Source organism: Eumetopias jubatus, unplaced genomic scaffold, assembly GCF_037043125.1.
Source record: "Eumetopias jubatus isolate StellerSeaLion01/CBP00866 unplaced genomic scaffold, mEumJub1_p1.0 scaffold_7, whole genome shotgun sequence".
NCBI classification, from domain to species: Eukaryota; Metazoa; Chordata; class Mammalia; order Carnivora; family Otariidae; genus Eumetopias; species Eumetopias jubatus.
The window spans coordinates 48149990-48166773 of record NW_028274813.1 but is presented as its reverse complement, the minus strand read 5'-3'; the positions used below and the strand labels follow the sequence as shown (position 1 = coordinate 48166773).

The 16784-nt window shown below is 36.5% G+C and overlaps 1 protein-coding gene across 1 annotated transcript in view; it reads right to left on the bottom strand.

Moving 5' to 3' along the window:
• The window catches only part of MAP4K5 (mitogen-activated protein kinase kinase kinase kinase 5), a 108201-nt gene that overhangs the window by 54943 nt on the left and 36474 nt on the right, over nt 1-16784 (bottom strand). The window contains exons 4-6 of the mRNA XM_028101528.2: nt 7049-7139; nt 6566-6630; nt 2351-2406 (exon numbers count right to left, since the gene is read on the bottom strand). Of these exons, the coding sequence (XP_027957329.1) occupies nt 2351-2406; nt 6566-6630; nt 7049-7139 (212 nt within the window). The remainder of the gene's footprint in view (nt 1-2350; nt 2407-6565; nt 6631-7048; nt 7140-16784) is intronic.

The following is a 16784-nucleotide window of genomic DNA, read 5'->3' as shown; positions in this document are numbered from 1 at the left end:
AAGCTGTGTTATTGGGGGCTCAAGCATTTAGGGTTGTTACATCTTTTGACGGAGTGGCCCTAAAGAAGTAGTAGTTTGCTCTAAAGTCTACTTTGTCTGATATTAATATGGCCACTCCAGCTTTCTTTTTAATAGTATCATATATCTTTTTTTTTTAAAGATTTTATTTATTTATTCATGAGAGACAGGGAGAGAGAGAGAGAGAGAGAGACAGGTAGAGGCAGAGGGAGAAGCAGGCTCCCTGCTCAGCAGGGAGCCAGATGCGGGACTCGATCCCTGGACTCTGGGATCATGACTTGAGCCGAAAGCAGACGCTTAACCGTCTGAGCCACCCAGGCACCCTCATATACCTTTTTCTTTTCTTTTGACTATTTGTGTTTTTATAAAAGTACATTTCTTACAGGCAGCATCTAGTTGGGTCTTACATTTTTCCATTCTGACAATCTCTGCCCTTTTTATTTTTTAAAAAAAATTTATGTAATAAAAATTATATGTAATAAGATATACAGCATGATGATTTGATATATATATACACACACACACATAGTGAAATGATTACTTGAGTCAAGCCAGTTAACATCATATCATCTCTTCATAGTTACTGGTTTGTTTTTTGTTTGTTTTTTTAACAAGAGCACCTGAAATTTACTCTCTTAACATATTTCCAGTATTCAGTACAGTATTATTAATATAGTTGTCATGCCGTACCTTAGTCATCAGTCAATCTACATGGCTTGAACTTTATAGTCTGACCAACATCTCTCCATTTCTCGCCCCTGACCCTCAAGCTCCTGGTAATCATCATTCATTCCACTCTCTGCATCTATAAGTTCAACTGTTTTGGATTCTACATATAAGTTACTTATGCAGTCTTTGTCTCTGGTGCCTGGCTTATTTCATTTAGTATAATGTCCTACAGGTTCAAATATGTTGTCACAAATGACAGGATTTCCTTCTTTTTATGATTAAATAATATTCCACTGTATATATACACTATACCTTCTCCATTCATCTGTCAACAGACACCAAAGGTGGAAGTTTGTCAGCATAACAGAATTTCAAAATTGGAACTAATCTTGGAGGGCATCCTTACCAATGCTCATTTTATACTTAGGGAATTAGAACCATAAAATAGATTGTGGTCATATACCAGGGTCAGAATGCAAATTCAAGTTTTCGTTTTGTTTCTTACTTCCATTTAGTACTCTATCCATTACTTAAAGCAATGACTTTTGGAAATTAAAAAAAAAAAAAATCTGTCAACAATTCTCTGCTATGAGTGTCTGATTAGTTTTGTATTTTATGTGAACACAAAAAGTAGATATCCATGTTATGAGAGTATTACAAAAATATATATATATGACAAATTTACTTTTGTATATTTAACATTCAGATTTTACATGGTATGTATTCTAAAGCATGAGGAAACCAACTCTTAGAAATGACTAGAGTTTTCTCTTAAATCAAATCAATCTCTCAGTTTCTAAAATATGGAAAAATAACATACAGAACATCAATTTCACTTCTAAACAAACTACACAATCTAGGAAATGTAGGGATAGAAGCATTAATAATTATCAGTTGTAAATTACCAAAATAAAAATGTAATCACTACTACTTAATTCCTAATTTAAATGCTTTAAAGGATATGAACAAAATTAATACTTGCTAGCTTTTCAAGGCACTAAAAAAATAAATTGGGAGAAATGCTGCATACTCTATACCTTTATTAAAGGGTCACAATCTAGTTTATTAAAAGCTCTCACAGGTTCTGAAATAAAGAAGTAAAGAAACTTCTGCTTAATACAATATTGACCAAAACTATAAAATGGGGTTCTGCTATCAATGATACTTATTAATAATCACATAGAGCTAGAAGTTCCAGGTAACATTCCAGGTTATGGTTTGCTAATTTATTCTCATTTGGGGAGAAACAGTAAAAGACTTCATGTTTTATGCAAAAGGATTCCTTCTCTTGTCATAAAACTTAAAGGGACCTTCTCTTGTCATAAAACTTAAAGGGAAAGACAGCTTGTTAGGATTGAGAGGTTTGGTGATTCATCCACAAAAACCAATTCACACCTGTGGCTTTCCTTAGCTCTGCAGCAACTGAGGGCCAAACCTGACAAAATGGAACACCCGACATCACCACTATTTATATCAGCATCAGCTTAAATGAATTCTTGTGACTCATTCAGAAATAAAGAAACCAGACTTGCAGAATTACAATATGAGAGGTTAACAGAAAAATCATTTGGTTTACTCTTTTTCTTTAGGGCATATCATCATTTTCTAGTTTTCAATTGTGAAACAAGAACTGCCTTTCTATCCACATAAGCAAATGTATTACCTGTAAAGTTTCTCTGCACACATAGGCTATTTGCAATTCTGATAATGGCCCAGTAACTAGGAAAAAAGAGACACCACATTGTTATATACTTCAATACAACAGCTTAAAAACAGTCTACCGTAAAAATGACAAACTATTATAAAACTTCTGTACATATCATTGGGTGACTTCTCAACATGAGCACACATTGTTCTTGTAATCAGGAAACAAAAAAAAATTAAGTTGAGAACTTTAAAATGTACTTTAAAGATGGAAGATTTACTCTATAACAACTTTGGTCAGTGAAAATATAAGTACCCATTATGTGCAAAGCATAGTACTAGGCAACATAGGACGTTCTATAGAAAACAATAGACATGATCTTAATTCTGAACAATTTTTCTAAAATAAAGCCAAGAAATGAGATAAACATATATAATTAATTAGTTATATAAAGTAGAGAACTGTAAGAGATCGATTGTTGAAATATATTGAAAGGCAGCATATACTGTATTTTTCAAAATAGGAAGGCTTGATCCAGCACCTTATCTAAGAATTTAAAACGTAACCAGGTAACTTTTTTTTTTTTAAAGATTTTATTTTTATTTTAGAGAGAGAGTGTGTGAGCAGGGGAGGAGGAGAGGGAGAGGGAGAGAGAGAATCTCTGGCAGACTCCTCGCTGAACACAGTGCCCAAGGTGGGGCTTGATCTCAGGACCCTGACAGATCATGACCTGAGCTGTCACCAAGACGTGGTCGCTCAACCAAATGAGCCACCCAAGCGCCCTGACTTAATTTTTTTTTATGATTGATTGATTTATTTTAGAGAGAGAGAGAGAGCATAAGCAGGAGGGGCAGAGGGAGAGAATCTCAAGCCGACTGTGCGCTGAGCACGGAGCCTGATGTGGGGCTCGATCTTTGAGATCATGACCTGAGCTGAAACCAAGAGTCAGTGGCTTAACCGACTGCCATCCAGGCACCCCTTCTTCCTTTTTAAGATTTATTTATTTGAGAGAGAAAGAGAGAGAGAGCGCGAGCTCATGTGCTCTTGGGAGGAAGGACAGGGAAGGAGAATCTCAAGCAGACTCCACGAGCGTGGAGCCCCATGGGACGGGGAATGGGGGGGCGGCCTCGATCCCATGACCCATGAGATCATGACCTGAGCCGAAATCAAGAGTCAGATGATTAACTGACCACCAAGGCACCCCCTGGGTCACTTCTGACAACCAGATCTCTATTATAAAATATAAAATCCTTTTGTAAGTACCTAACCAGACACTTAAAAAATAGGCCTTCCAGGAGCGACTGGATGGCTCAGTTGGTTAAGTGTGGGACTCTTGGTTTTGGCTTAGGTAATGATCTCTGGGTCTGAGATCAAGCCCCACGCTGGGCTCTGTGGAACTCTCTCTCTCTCTGCTCCTCCCCCTTCTCGTTCTCTCTCTCTTAAAAAAAAAAAATGCGTCCAATACCATGAGAATATTTGAAATCTGGGGTGGTGTTTGCTGGCAGTGAAACCAAATCAGGTACTTATACATAACCTTCCCTTAAATATTTTACTGCGTATTTTAATCACTGGCTCTCCACAGCAATACAGCAACATAAAATTTTGATATTTAGCAACTTGATAGACTAATAAAACAAGGGAAGCTGCCTTATTAACAGTTTATTGTAAGTGTAGATATTCTTGATTACTATGCTATCTAGTATACAATACACAGGGATGGATACTTCTTGGATTCTTTTTTTTTTTTTTTTTGCAGTTTGATAATCTAAATTTATTGTATTCAACTGACTTATGGAACATCCGGACTTGATTTCTTTTCCATCCAAACTTAAAGCATCTACTAAATCAGTACCATTAAAATCATGGTCCACTTCCCAGCAGCAACAGCTTGTAGGAAGTTCACATTCTTCATCCACACCTGTACTAGTTTCCTAGGGTTGCTGTACAATTTAACATAAGCTAAATGATTTAAATCAACGAAAATGTATTCTCTCACAGTTCTAAGGGCCAGAGGTTAGAAATCAAGGTGTTAGCAGGACTGTGCATTCTTGGATTCAATTTAATTCAACAAATATCAAGTCTAATAATGGAAAGTAGGAATTTAATAAATAAGATTAATGTCTTAAAACAATTTAATTAATTTTAAAAATTTAATTTAAAAATGCCAGCTATATAGTTTTATTTATCCATATTCTTGAGTTCTCAGTCTGTAAAAGTGTGAATAAAAATTGTAAAAAAACTTTTCATATAATTCTTCATAAAATCAAAGAAAAGAATTTTAAATTGAGTGGCACAGTTGTTTACCAATAATTCTTTAAAATTAACAGTAGGATACAAGAGAACATTAATTCTAGTATGACAGAATACATAAGAAAATGACTAGTGTATAAGAAAATAAAACCTTTAAAAAATGGGATTCACTCTTGTTTTATTTTTCAAGATTTTATTTATTTATTTGAGAGAGTGTGTGTGTCCAAGCACAAGCAGGGGAGAGGGGCAAAGGGAGAGGGAGAAGCAGACTCCCTGCTGAGCAGGGCGCCCAATGCAGGGCTTGATCACAGGACTCTAGGATCATGACTTGAGCAGAAGGCAAACACTTAACCAATTGAGTCATCCAGGTACCCCTCACTCTTGTTTTAAAAACTCTTTGTAATATTTTGTATATTTGTAATATTTATGTGGTATTAAATATTATTTAAATAAAAAGAGGCAGTGTCCAGAGTTTAGAAATCAGTCACAACTATTTTTTTGTCATGGGTTATGTGACAAAATTAGATTATTATATTTATTAATTTATAATTAAATAATACATCAGTACATTTTTATTAGAATTCAAAATTTTACTTATGAGTCCCACCTTATCCTACCCTAGAAGTAATGACTTATCAATGTAGTACATATCCTTTCGTTTTGCTATGCATTAAAATTCACATATAATGTGAATATAAAAAGTTTTATTTTTTAAAGTCTAAGTGTGATTGATTATGCTGTACATATTTTTTCTTGATGCAATTTTTCCATTTAAAGAGGCCTTGGAGAGATATATCCAGGTTAGTATAAATGGAGTTACTTCATCTTTTTAAATGCTGCATAGTATTCCATATTATAGAAGTAGCATAGTTTATTTAATAATTGCTCTACTGATTATTTTAAAAATCTGACCTCTACAAGCTACAAATATTATTTAAACTTGAGGGGCGCCTGGGTGGCTCAGTTGGTTAAGCGACTGCCTTCGGCTCGGGTCATGATCCTGGAGTCCCGGGATCGAGTCCCACATCGGGCTCCCTGCTCGGCAGGGAGTCTGCTTCTCCCTCTGACCCTCTTCCCTCTCATGCTCTCTATCTCTCGTTCTCTCTCTCTCAAATAAATAAAATCTTTAAAAAAAAAAATAAACTTGATTAGCACTTCTTTTTACATCTACTATGGTTGTATTTGTAAACTTGATGACTGAAATTTGATAAGACTGTCAATATAAAGATTTCAACCCAGAAATGTTTGAAAGTATTTCACAGAATTCTTAATAAATGATACAATGCAAAGCTGCAATGGGAGTTTTACTATTCCATATTCAGTTAAATAAAGAAAAAACACTGTTTTATAAGGATCTCTGCTTAGTCTCATAAACTCTAGAAAATCAGTTAATTGTCAACAACAAAACAAATTGGAAGCTAAATTATGGAGCCAAAATGAAGACTCTTTCTAAATAGTAAAATCTAATTCAACTCAGAAAATGGCCTAATTACCTAACAGAACGCTCAATAAAAAATACTTCAAATGTTTAAAAATTATACATTCTTAATACAAAAATATAGCAAAAATTAAACTTTCTTAGTTATGCTAAATGATTTTTAAAATAGATATACAATTTCTTTTATGTGAGAGTTAACCTTTGTATTTCAATTCTTACTTACAAGGAAGTTGGGGCAGTTTCAATTGTAGATAACATATTTTCCTACAGGCTACATAAGATTTCCTAGAGACTACATCTAAAAAGTAAAATTTGGATTGTACAAGAACTCTTGGATTTCTCAGTTCAGGTTTCAGCGAATTTAACTGGATAACCAACAAAAATAAAGTTTAGATTTCTTGTATGCACTAATACTACAGGAGCAGAATGGAAGAATGTAAAACAGTATATCTACCTACCAATATCCCTGGTTAACTACGAATGATAAAAACAACAATCATTAAAGTCAAAGTCAGTTTTAAAATATAAAGGCAAATTAACAGTACCATGGTAAATATCTTGAAGTGATCCACCACCACAGTATTCCATACAAATCCACAGTTTTTCTCGACTAATATATGAAAGAGAAAGAAAATTATATTAGGTAGGAATTCTTAATCACTGAATGCTCTGAAGGCTTTCCCTCTTCAGTACACCAAGGTTTAGAATGGATTACAGAGTGTACAGGAAATTGCCTTGGCAGTCTCTCTTCCAGATACAGAAAAGCATAGTAACTTACCGTCTTCAATGGTTTAGAATATAATCAGTTTTACAAGCTAAAACACTTATTTGTAATCATTTATAATATTTATTGCCAGAAAAGATGTAACTGCATAAATGGAGGTGTCACTAATATAGCAGGGGAGACAAAGAAAAACTGAGACAACATAACTTTAAAAATTTGTATATAACAGCATTTACATGAAAAGGAGGGAGAGTGGTAGTAAAGAAGTATAAAATACAAGGAGAGCATATGCTTTGTTTTTTACCTGAGATAGCTCCCAAAGTAGGCAACGATGTTGCAATGTTTACATTCTTTGACCATAAATATTTCTTGTTGAATCAAAGAAAAATCATCTCCTGAAAAACAAAATGATAAAACTTAGACACCAAGTTACATTTTGAGTCTTATATATGGAAAAAGAAAGGAAAACTTTACAATAAATGTTAGAGATGAGGAATTAGATACTCTTAATACTTTGGTGGGAATATAAACTAATACATTCTTTCTAAAACACAGAAGCCCTAAAAATATACAAAATCTTTGAACTCATAATGTCACTTAAATTTCTTTTCTGTACAAATCAAAACCTCAATGAGATACCAACTCACACCAGTCAGAACGGCTAAAATTAACAAGTCAGGAAAAGACATGTTGGTGAGGATGCGGACAAATGGAACCCTCTTACACTGTTGGTCGGAATGCAAACTGGTGCAGCCACTCTGGAAAACAGTATGGAGGTTCCTCAAGAAGTTGAAAATAGAGCTATCCTACCACCCAGCAATTGCACTACTGAGTATTTACCCCAAAGATACAAATATAGTGATCCAAAGGAGCACATACACCCCAATGTTCATAGCAGCAACGTCCACAATAGCCAAACTATGGAAAGAGCCTAGATGTACATCAACAGATGAACGGATAAAGAAGATGTGGTATATATATATACACAATGGAATATTGTGCAGCCATCGAAAAAATGAAATCTTGACATTTGCAAGAAAGTGGATGGAACTAGAGGGTTTTATGCTAAGTGAAATAAGTCAATCAGAGAAAGACCAGTATCATATGATCTCACTGATACGAGGAATTTGAGAAACAAGACAGAGGATCATAGGGGAAGGGAAGGAAAAATGAAACAAGACGAAACCAGAGGGGGAGACAAACCATAAGAGACTCTTAATCTCAGGAAACAAACTGAGGGTTGCTGGATTGGAGGGGAGTGGAGGGGGTTGGGGGGTAGGAGGGATGGGGTGGCTGGGTGATGGACACTGGGGAGGGTATGTGCTATGGTGAGTGTTGTGAATTGTGTAAGACTGATGAATCACAGACCTGTATCCCCGAAACAAGTAATACATTATATGTTTATTAAAAATTTTTTTTTCTGAAGGAGACTATACAGAGATAAATGTTTTCTACAATGTGACTTAATAATGAAAGAATGATTATAAGTATAAGGGACCATATGGTCCCTCTGCCTCTCCCCACCACTTGTACTCTCTCTCTCTCTCTCAAATAAATAAATAAAATCTTAAAAAAAAGATTTGGTGGCTGGGTGGCTTAGTTAGGCCTCTGCCTTTGGCTCAGGTCATGATCTCAGGGTCCTGGGATGGAACCTCACATCGGGCTCCCTGCTCAGCAGGAAGCCTGCTTCTCCCTCTCCCTCTGCCTCTCCCCACCTCCCCTGTTCTCTCTCTCTCAAATAAATAAAATCTTTAAAATATAAATAAATAAATAACTTATGGTACAGTTATACATATAATACAGTTAAAACATGTTTTGATTTGAAAATATGTTCATGATATATTAAGTAAAAAAGGGATGTTCTATATATAAGTACATATGTATACAGAAAAAATGTCTCAAAAAACTTATACAATGTTTATGTCTGGGTGGTAAAATTAAAAGTAATTTTGCTTCTTTTTATTTGTATTTTCCAATTTGTTTATTTCAAATCTATTTGAGTTGTTTAACTAGGAAAAGTTATATTAAAATGAAATATTGGGTAGTTATGGGAATTTCATGGTTGTTACGGGAATACCACCTAAAATGATATTGTCACCATCAAACTTCATTTTATATAGTAGTCTTTTTGGGGGGGCCTTTTTCAGTTTTTAATTCCAGTTAGTTAACATACTTTAACTATCTATATTAGTTTTAGAAATACAACAGTGATTCAACAATTCTATTCATTACTCAGTGCTCATCGTAAGTGTCCTCAATCCCCCTTCACCTATTTCCTCCATCCTCCGCCACCCCCTCCCCTCTGGTAGCCACCAGTTTGTCCTCTATAGTTTAAAGAGTCTGTTTTTTTGTTTCTTTGTTCATTTGTTTCTTAAATTCCACATATGAGTGAAATCATATGGTATCTTTCTCTGACATATTTTGCTTAGCATTATAGTCTCTAGATCCATCCATGTTGCTGTAAAAGGCAAGATTTCACTTGTAAAAAAAATATTTCTTAACTGTCTGCTAGTAGAAGGGGCTCAACGGAGATAATCCAAAACAGATGATGATCTATGTTTCCCATTATCAGTTTATGCAGAAGTAGGGAGTAGCTCCTGCAAGTTATAGTAAAAAGCCTGCCCACCTAGGTGTAGAGGCTTTCTTTGTCCACTCCTGGATACCAGAATATGCTTTCTCCTTATATCTTACTCCTCTGCCTGAGCCTTTTCCATTACAGCATTAAAACTGATTTATACATGCTAATCTCCAACAAGCAGGCTAGATTCTAGCCTATCCTTCACTTTACCAGGAAGCCCTGAATTACAAAGGAAAAGAAGAGTAAAGAATTACCTAACTTTGTTAATATATGCTACTCTTTGGATTTCATCTTACTCTCACTTTTAAATGTACACAGAAGTCATATCTGAGCTGTGCTAAAAAATGCTCCAGTTAACTCCGGGATTTAGAACAGATTTTCTCACAGGAGTAACTTCACAAATGATGTCTAACTTCTTAATGGTGTCTAAATTCTTAAACTGACCTTTAAAAGCCAATAATAGGGCTGAATTAATACTAATAACAAACCACTACTTCCTGGGGAAATTTAGCTGAGTTCCTCCCCCGCCCTCCCCCCACAACTGTAGTTCCAGCAGAAGCTACATGAGGTTTCTGCCAGAAAAGGTGGGGTCTTGGTGAGACTGAGCAACAGTTTTCTACAGCTGTAGCTGGAAGCTAGAGTTCACAAGAACAGGTCATAAATAACTCAGATGTTTGGGGACTGTGCCTTCTTTGATATACTTAACTTTGTGAATAAACTCCAGTTTAGAATATATTCTTCATATATCTGTTTCACCATTGTCTTAAGCTTTAATCCAAAGCGGGTAGAATGTTCTTTGAATTGAAACTGTACCATGGAGCAGACTATATAAAGATAATATTTTTGTAGTCTATCCTGAAAGGCAGATAAGCTAAATACAATAATTCATTACAGATGTAATTATTCTTTGATGGGTTACATCAGCTTTTTCAAAATATCTAAATTTGGGTTCACTTTATTCTTCTGATTGGGTGATGACAGACAGCCATTTCCTTTTGAGATAAAAAATAAAATCTACTAGGTTCAGACGCCTCAGGCTTATAGGTTCCAGCTCTGTTGTTCATGTAAAAATGGGTTTTGAGGAGATTATTTCCTCAAAAAAGAGAAGTTTCATTCGAGACTAGCTGAGAAATACAGAACTCCATATCTGCAGTTTTGACTAAGTACCTGTTATTTCCAACCAGATGTCTTGCTAGCACCTTGAATTTAATGTGCTCCAAGGTACCAATATCTTAAGAACCAAATAATTTTCTCTTTGGCCTTTCTATTTGTGTTAATGACACTTTTTTTTTTTCTACAGGACTAACCTCTGGCAGCCTCTCCGTAGCCCTCCTAAGAGAACTGACCTCGGGGCAGCAAGAGCTAGTCTGTGTCATGTCATCTTTTACTTGCTGAAGGCACTGAGGTGGACAAATGACCTAAAAAATGCGGTAACTAATCACATTTGGTGTCTTGAAAATGTGAACCATGGAGACTAAGTTGTTAGTAACAAGAAGCATCACATTAAAAGTGGAATATTAGAATAAGAGTCTATGAATGATTGTGGCTAAGGTTACTAGAGACGTACTGAAAACCTGGCTGATGAGTATATCCTTATATAGGAAGGGAAAGATCCACCAGAGCTTGAAAGTGTACCAAAGTATAGGCAGAGATAGTTGGGAAATCCCTGAGACCAGAAGCTCATGACCAGCCAGAAGGTGTGTGTGTGTGTGTGTGTGTGTGTGTGTGTGTGTGTGTGTGTGTGTGTGTGTGTGTGTGTGGCAGTCTTCAGCCAGAAGGGGTGTGTTTGGGGGGGGGCAGTCTTCAGCCAGAAGGGGTGTGTGTGTGTGTGTGTGTGTGTGTGTGTGTGTGTGTGTGGCAGTCTTCAGCCAGAAGGGGTGTGTTTGGGGGGGGGCAGTCTTCAGCCAGAAGGGGTGTGTGTGTGTGTGTGTGTGTGTGTGTGTGTGTGTGTGTGGCAGTCTTCAGCCAGAAGGGGTGTGTTTGGGGGGGGGCAGTCTTCAGCCAGAAGGGGTGTGTGTGTGTGTGTGTGTGTGTGTGTGTGTGTGTGGCAGTCTTCAGCCAGAAGGGGTGTGTTTGGGGGGGGGCAGTCTTCAGCCAGAAGGGGTGTGTGTGTGTGTGTGTGTGTGTGTGTGTGTGTGTGTCTTTCTCTCTCCCAGGAACTCAGCCTGATACTCTTAGGAAAAAAAGACTGGCAGTCTTCAGCCAGAAGGGGTGTGTGTGTGTGTGTGTGTGTCTTTCTTTCTCTCTCCCAGGAACTCAGCCTGATACTCTTAGGAAAAAAAGACTGGCAGTCTTCAGCCAGAAATGTGATCCATAGGGAGCAGGAAGGACGGTAGCTCTGTGTCTGAGATGGCTGACATTGGAATCAGTCCTGCTTCTTAGCAATATGTTGTTGCTTATTTTATAAATAACATGAAAACAAACTTCTTAGGACAGCTAAAGGTACTTTTTTATTGGTATCCAACTATTACATAAAGGCCTATCTATTACACTTGCTAGTTTTATCCCATTAAAATTCTAAACTGGATATTTTAAAGTAATGTCTGTCATTCTTAATTAATCTTAAAATCACTTATTAATTAGAGATTCCTAGGCTCACTTTATGCTTTCTGAATCAGAATCTTCAAGGGATTCCTAAGATCAGGCAAGTTTCAGAAACCCTATTTTAAATAATTCTGTTTGGGTAAGTATTTTCTGAGTTATAAGTACCTGATTTACAAACAGTTTGTAATAACAGCTATTTATACTGACACAACCATTCCATTCCAACATTATGCATTTTCATTGTTTTGGAGAACAAACCTGTCAAGACAGATTTAACATTTGGCTACTGATATACACAATTATTTGATTTTTAAATATATATATATATATATATATATTTCTTTTACACTCCTTCCCTTTACCCCTTTGGATGGCAGGAAGGAAAGAGGGCAATGAACATGCATATATATATAATTTGTTTCACCCTGACAGTTAATTCCATATTAGGCAATCTTTCTCACAAATACATCTATTTTCCTTAATCATCTTACTCATTTCTCTCTGTCATCTAATTCCTGGTCATTTACTACAGGAAAATCTCATTCTCTATTCTCTTTGTTTTATGCACAAAGCAAAAAACAACTCTAAACACGGTTAGTAAATTTAGAAACTACTATTGTTAACATCTACTCAAGAAAAGGAAAGCCAAAGTCCTGGAGTTAAATTGGACCAACAAACATACAGAGAATGTAACTGCTACTACTAAAGCCTTTGCAAGTGCCTAGATATCCTCTTCAAAATGTCCTTAAGATCTGATTTCTGAGCCTGGGTGGCTCAGTCATTAAGCTCAGGTCATGATCCCAGGGTCCTGGGATCGAGCCCTACATCGGGCTCTCTGCTCAGTGGGGAGCCTGCTTCTCCCTCTACCATTCCCCCTGCTTGTATTCCCTCTCTCTGTCAAATAAATAAAATCTTAAAAAAAAAAAAAAAGATCTGATTTTCTAGTATCTTGTGGAGAGTTTTTGCAATCTATGTTTATGAGAGACACTGGTCTGCAGTTTTCTTTTTTTGTACCGTCTTTGGTTTTGGTATGAAAGTAATATTAGCACTATGAAGTGAGGCAGGCAGGTCACATTCACTGGGTGCTGACCCTGTCAGGCACTGGGAATGTATTAGTGAAACAAATAAACAAAAACAGACAAAACACTTGCTCTCTGGGTGGGTGTCAGAAAGTAAAACAAGTGAATATATATATGTCAAGTATTGTAAGTGCTAAGAAGAAGAGTTAATTAACCAGAGCTTGGGATCAGAGAATGATGGAGCTAAGTGCTGTTTTACACAGACTGAAGGGTCAGAAAGGCCTTTCCAATAAGGTGATGTTTGAGCAAATACATGAACATAGCGAGGGAGTAGGTCAAATGGATCCCTAAGGGAATAACATTCTAGGCTCAAGGAACAGCGAATATGAAAGCTTTAAAGCAGCAGTGTATCCGGCACATTAGAAAACAGAGAGACGCCCAGTGTTTGTAAAGTGAACCAGAACAGTGGTAGAAGATGGGATGAGCCAGGAATTAGAAGGCCAGATCAGAAGTGGCCTTTTCCGGGGTGTCTGGGTGGCTAGTCAGTTGAGTGTGTGATAATTTCAGCTGAAGTCTTAATCTCAGGCTCATGAGTTCAAGCCCCGCACTGGGTTCCACGCTGGGCATGAAGCCTACCAAAAATAAAAAGGGGGAACGCCTGGGTGGCTCAGTCAGTTAAGTATGTGACTCTTGATTTAGGCTCAAGTCATAAGTTGCGAGATCAAGCCCCGAGTTGGGCTCCATGCTCAAGTGGGAGTCTGCTTGAGATTCTCTCTCTCCCTCTGCCCCTCCACCATCATGCACATGACGCGTACTGTCTCAAAAAAATAAAATCTTAAAAAAAAAAAGGGAAATGGCCTTTTCAGCCATCATCATAAGGACCTTGATTTTTTTAAAAAAATTTTTTATTGTTATGTTAATCACCATACATTACATCATTAGTTTTTGATGTGTTCCATTATTCATTGTTTGTGCATAACACCCAGTGCTCCACGCAGAATGTGCCCTCTTTAATACCCATCACCAGGCTAACCCATCCCCCCACCCCCCTCCCCTCTAGAACCCTCAGTTTGTTTTTCAGAGTCATCGTCTCTAATGGTTCGTCTCCCCCTCCAACTTACTCCCCTTCATTCTTCCCCTCCTGCTATCTTCTTCTTTTTTCTTTCTTAACATATATTGCATTATTTGTTTCAGAAGTACAGATCCGTGATTCATCAGTCTTGTACAATTCACAGTGCTCACCATAGCACATACCCTCCCCAATGTCTATCACCCAGCCACCCAATCCCTCCCACCCCCCACCACTCCAGCAACCCTCAGTTTGTTTCCTGAGATTAAGAATTCCTCATATCAGTGAGGTCATAGGATACATGTCTTTCTCTGATTGACTTATTTCACTCAGCATAACACCCTCCAGTTCCATCCACGTCGTTGCAAATAAGGACCTTGATTTTAATCCGAGCAAGATGGCAAGCCTTTGAGATTTTTGAATAATGGAGTATAGTATCTTAGTTTCAGAAGGATTGCTCTGGTTCCTGTGTTGAGAACAGATTCAACATAGCGTATGGGGGGGCAGGGGAGAGAAGAAGTTGGAGGGGGTGATAGCTCAAGGCCTAAAGCAAAGCAATCATTGAGATAACTCAAGCTAGAGTTGAAGTGGTTTAGGCCAGGACAGCAGCAAAGAAAGTGTTGACAAAATTAAGAGTCTGGATATATTCTGAAGGTGGAGCTTTTTGAAGGTAGAAATGTTTATTTTTTAAAAGTTCCACAGGTGATTTTTGGGGTTCCTGCGTGGCTCAGTTGGTTAAGCGTCTGCCTTCGGCTCCGGTCATGATCCCAGGATCCTGGGATTGAGCCCTGCATCAGGCTCCTTGCTCAGCGGGAGACTACTTCTCCCCCTCCTTTCTGCTCGTGTGCTCTATCTCTCTCTCAAATAAATAAAATATTAAAAAATATATTTAAAAAAGTTCCACAGGTGATTTTCATATACCCTCCTTCCTTCAATAGAACCACTAGCATAATTCCTAACCTGCCTGAAGTTATGCAGTTATTAAGTGGCAGACGGTATTTAGAACCCCAGCAATCTGTCTCCAGAGCCCCAAACCTATCCTCTCTCTCAAACCCCTAAAATGCTGTTCCTTTCATGTGACAATGTTTTGGAGAGGGCTATAACCTTGACTAATACCAGCAAAATATTCTTTAGTATATACTGAACTTCCAGAGAGTTTAGCATATTTTAATATTTCCACAAAAAGTGAAACAAGATTTTCCAATTGTTATTTCATCAAATATCAATGGGTTCATGCTTTTCCTACCTACTACAAGTATTTCTAGTACAAGTATTGTTCGTATTTCCTACTTTAATCCTTTTTAAACAAATATTCACAGAAAGCTATCAGAAACATGTCTAGTTCTATATGCGTATCAATAATGGAAATTACTTTTTCAAAAGAAATAAAACCTGTTTTATTTCTTATTATTGTATCACATTAATATTTTTATCCTACAACAGTCAGCCAATGTAGAAAAATATAAAGAATAAAAGTCACCCACAAATCCACTATCAAGAGACACTCACCATTCACATTTCTTCCAGTCCTGTAAGTATTTAAGGTTTCTCCCACCATAGACACAAACTGGACTCCTACTCTACAGGTTCACGACCCATTCTGTAAACATTTTCTGTGTTGTTAAGAATCATTTAAAAGGTATCCAAATTGGAAAGGAAGAATAAAATATTTGTTTGCAGATGATATGATCTTATTCGTAGAAAACTCTAAAGATACCACAAGAAAACTTTTAGAATAAACAAATTCAGCAAAGTTTTAAGAAACAAAATCAACACAAAAAATCAGTTGTGTTTCTATACACTAATAATGAACAATAAGAAAAGGAAATTAAGAAAACAATTCCATTTACAATTGCATCAAAAAGAATAATAGACTTAGGAATGAACCTAACAAAGGTGGTCAAAGTACACTGAAAACTACAAAACATTGCTCAGAGAAATTAAAGATGACATAAATAGAAAGATATCCCATGTTCAGGATAAGATGATTTACTATTGTTAGATGTCAATAAAACACCCAAAGCAATCCACAGATTCAACATAATCTGCATCAAAATCCTAATAGCATCTTCTTAGGAGAAATAGAAAAAAATCATCCTAAAATTCATTTGGAACCTCAAGGAGCCTCAAATAATTTTGAAAAAGAACAGATATGGAAGATTCACACTTCCAGATTTCAAAACACATTACAAAGTCACAGTAATAAAAACAGCATGCTACTTCTGTAAAAACACACGGATCAACAGTTCAGAGTAGAGAGCCCAAAAATAAACCCACACAATTATGATCAAATGATCTTTGACAAGGGTGCCAAGACCACTAAACAAGGAAAAGACGGTTGTTTCAACAAATAGTATTGGGATAACTGAGTATCTTCATATAAAAGAATGGAGATGACCCTTATCTTACACTATATATACACACAAAAATTAACTCAAAATGAATTAAAGATCTAAATGTAAGATTCAAAATTATGAATCTCTTAAAGAAAAACTTCCTAACATTGGATTTAGCAATGATTTCTTAGATATAGCACCAAAAGCACAAGCCAACGAAGGCAAAAATAGGTAAATGGGACTATGTCAAACTTAAATTTTTTTCATCAAAGGACACAATCAACAGAGTGAAACAACAACCTGTGGAATGGGAGAAAATATGTGCAAACCATGTATCTGATAAGTGGTCAATATCCAAAAAATATAAAGAATTCCTACAACTCAACAACAAAAAATAACCAATTAAAACATGGGCAAAAGACTTGAATAGGTATAGCTCCAAAGAGGATATGCAAATGGTCAACAAGCACACAAAAAGATGCTCCACATCACTA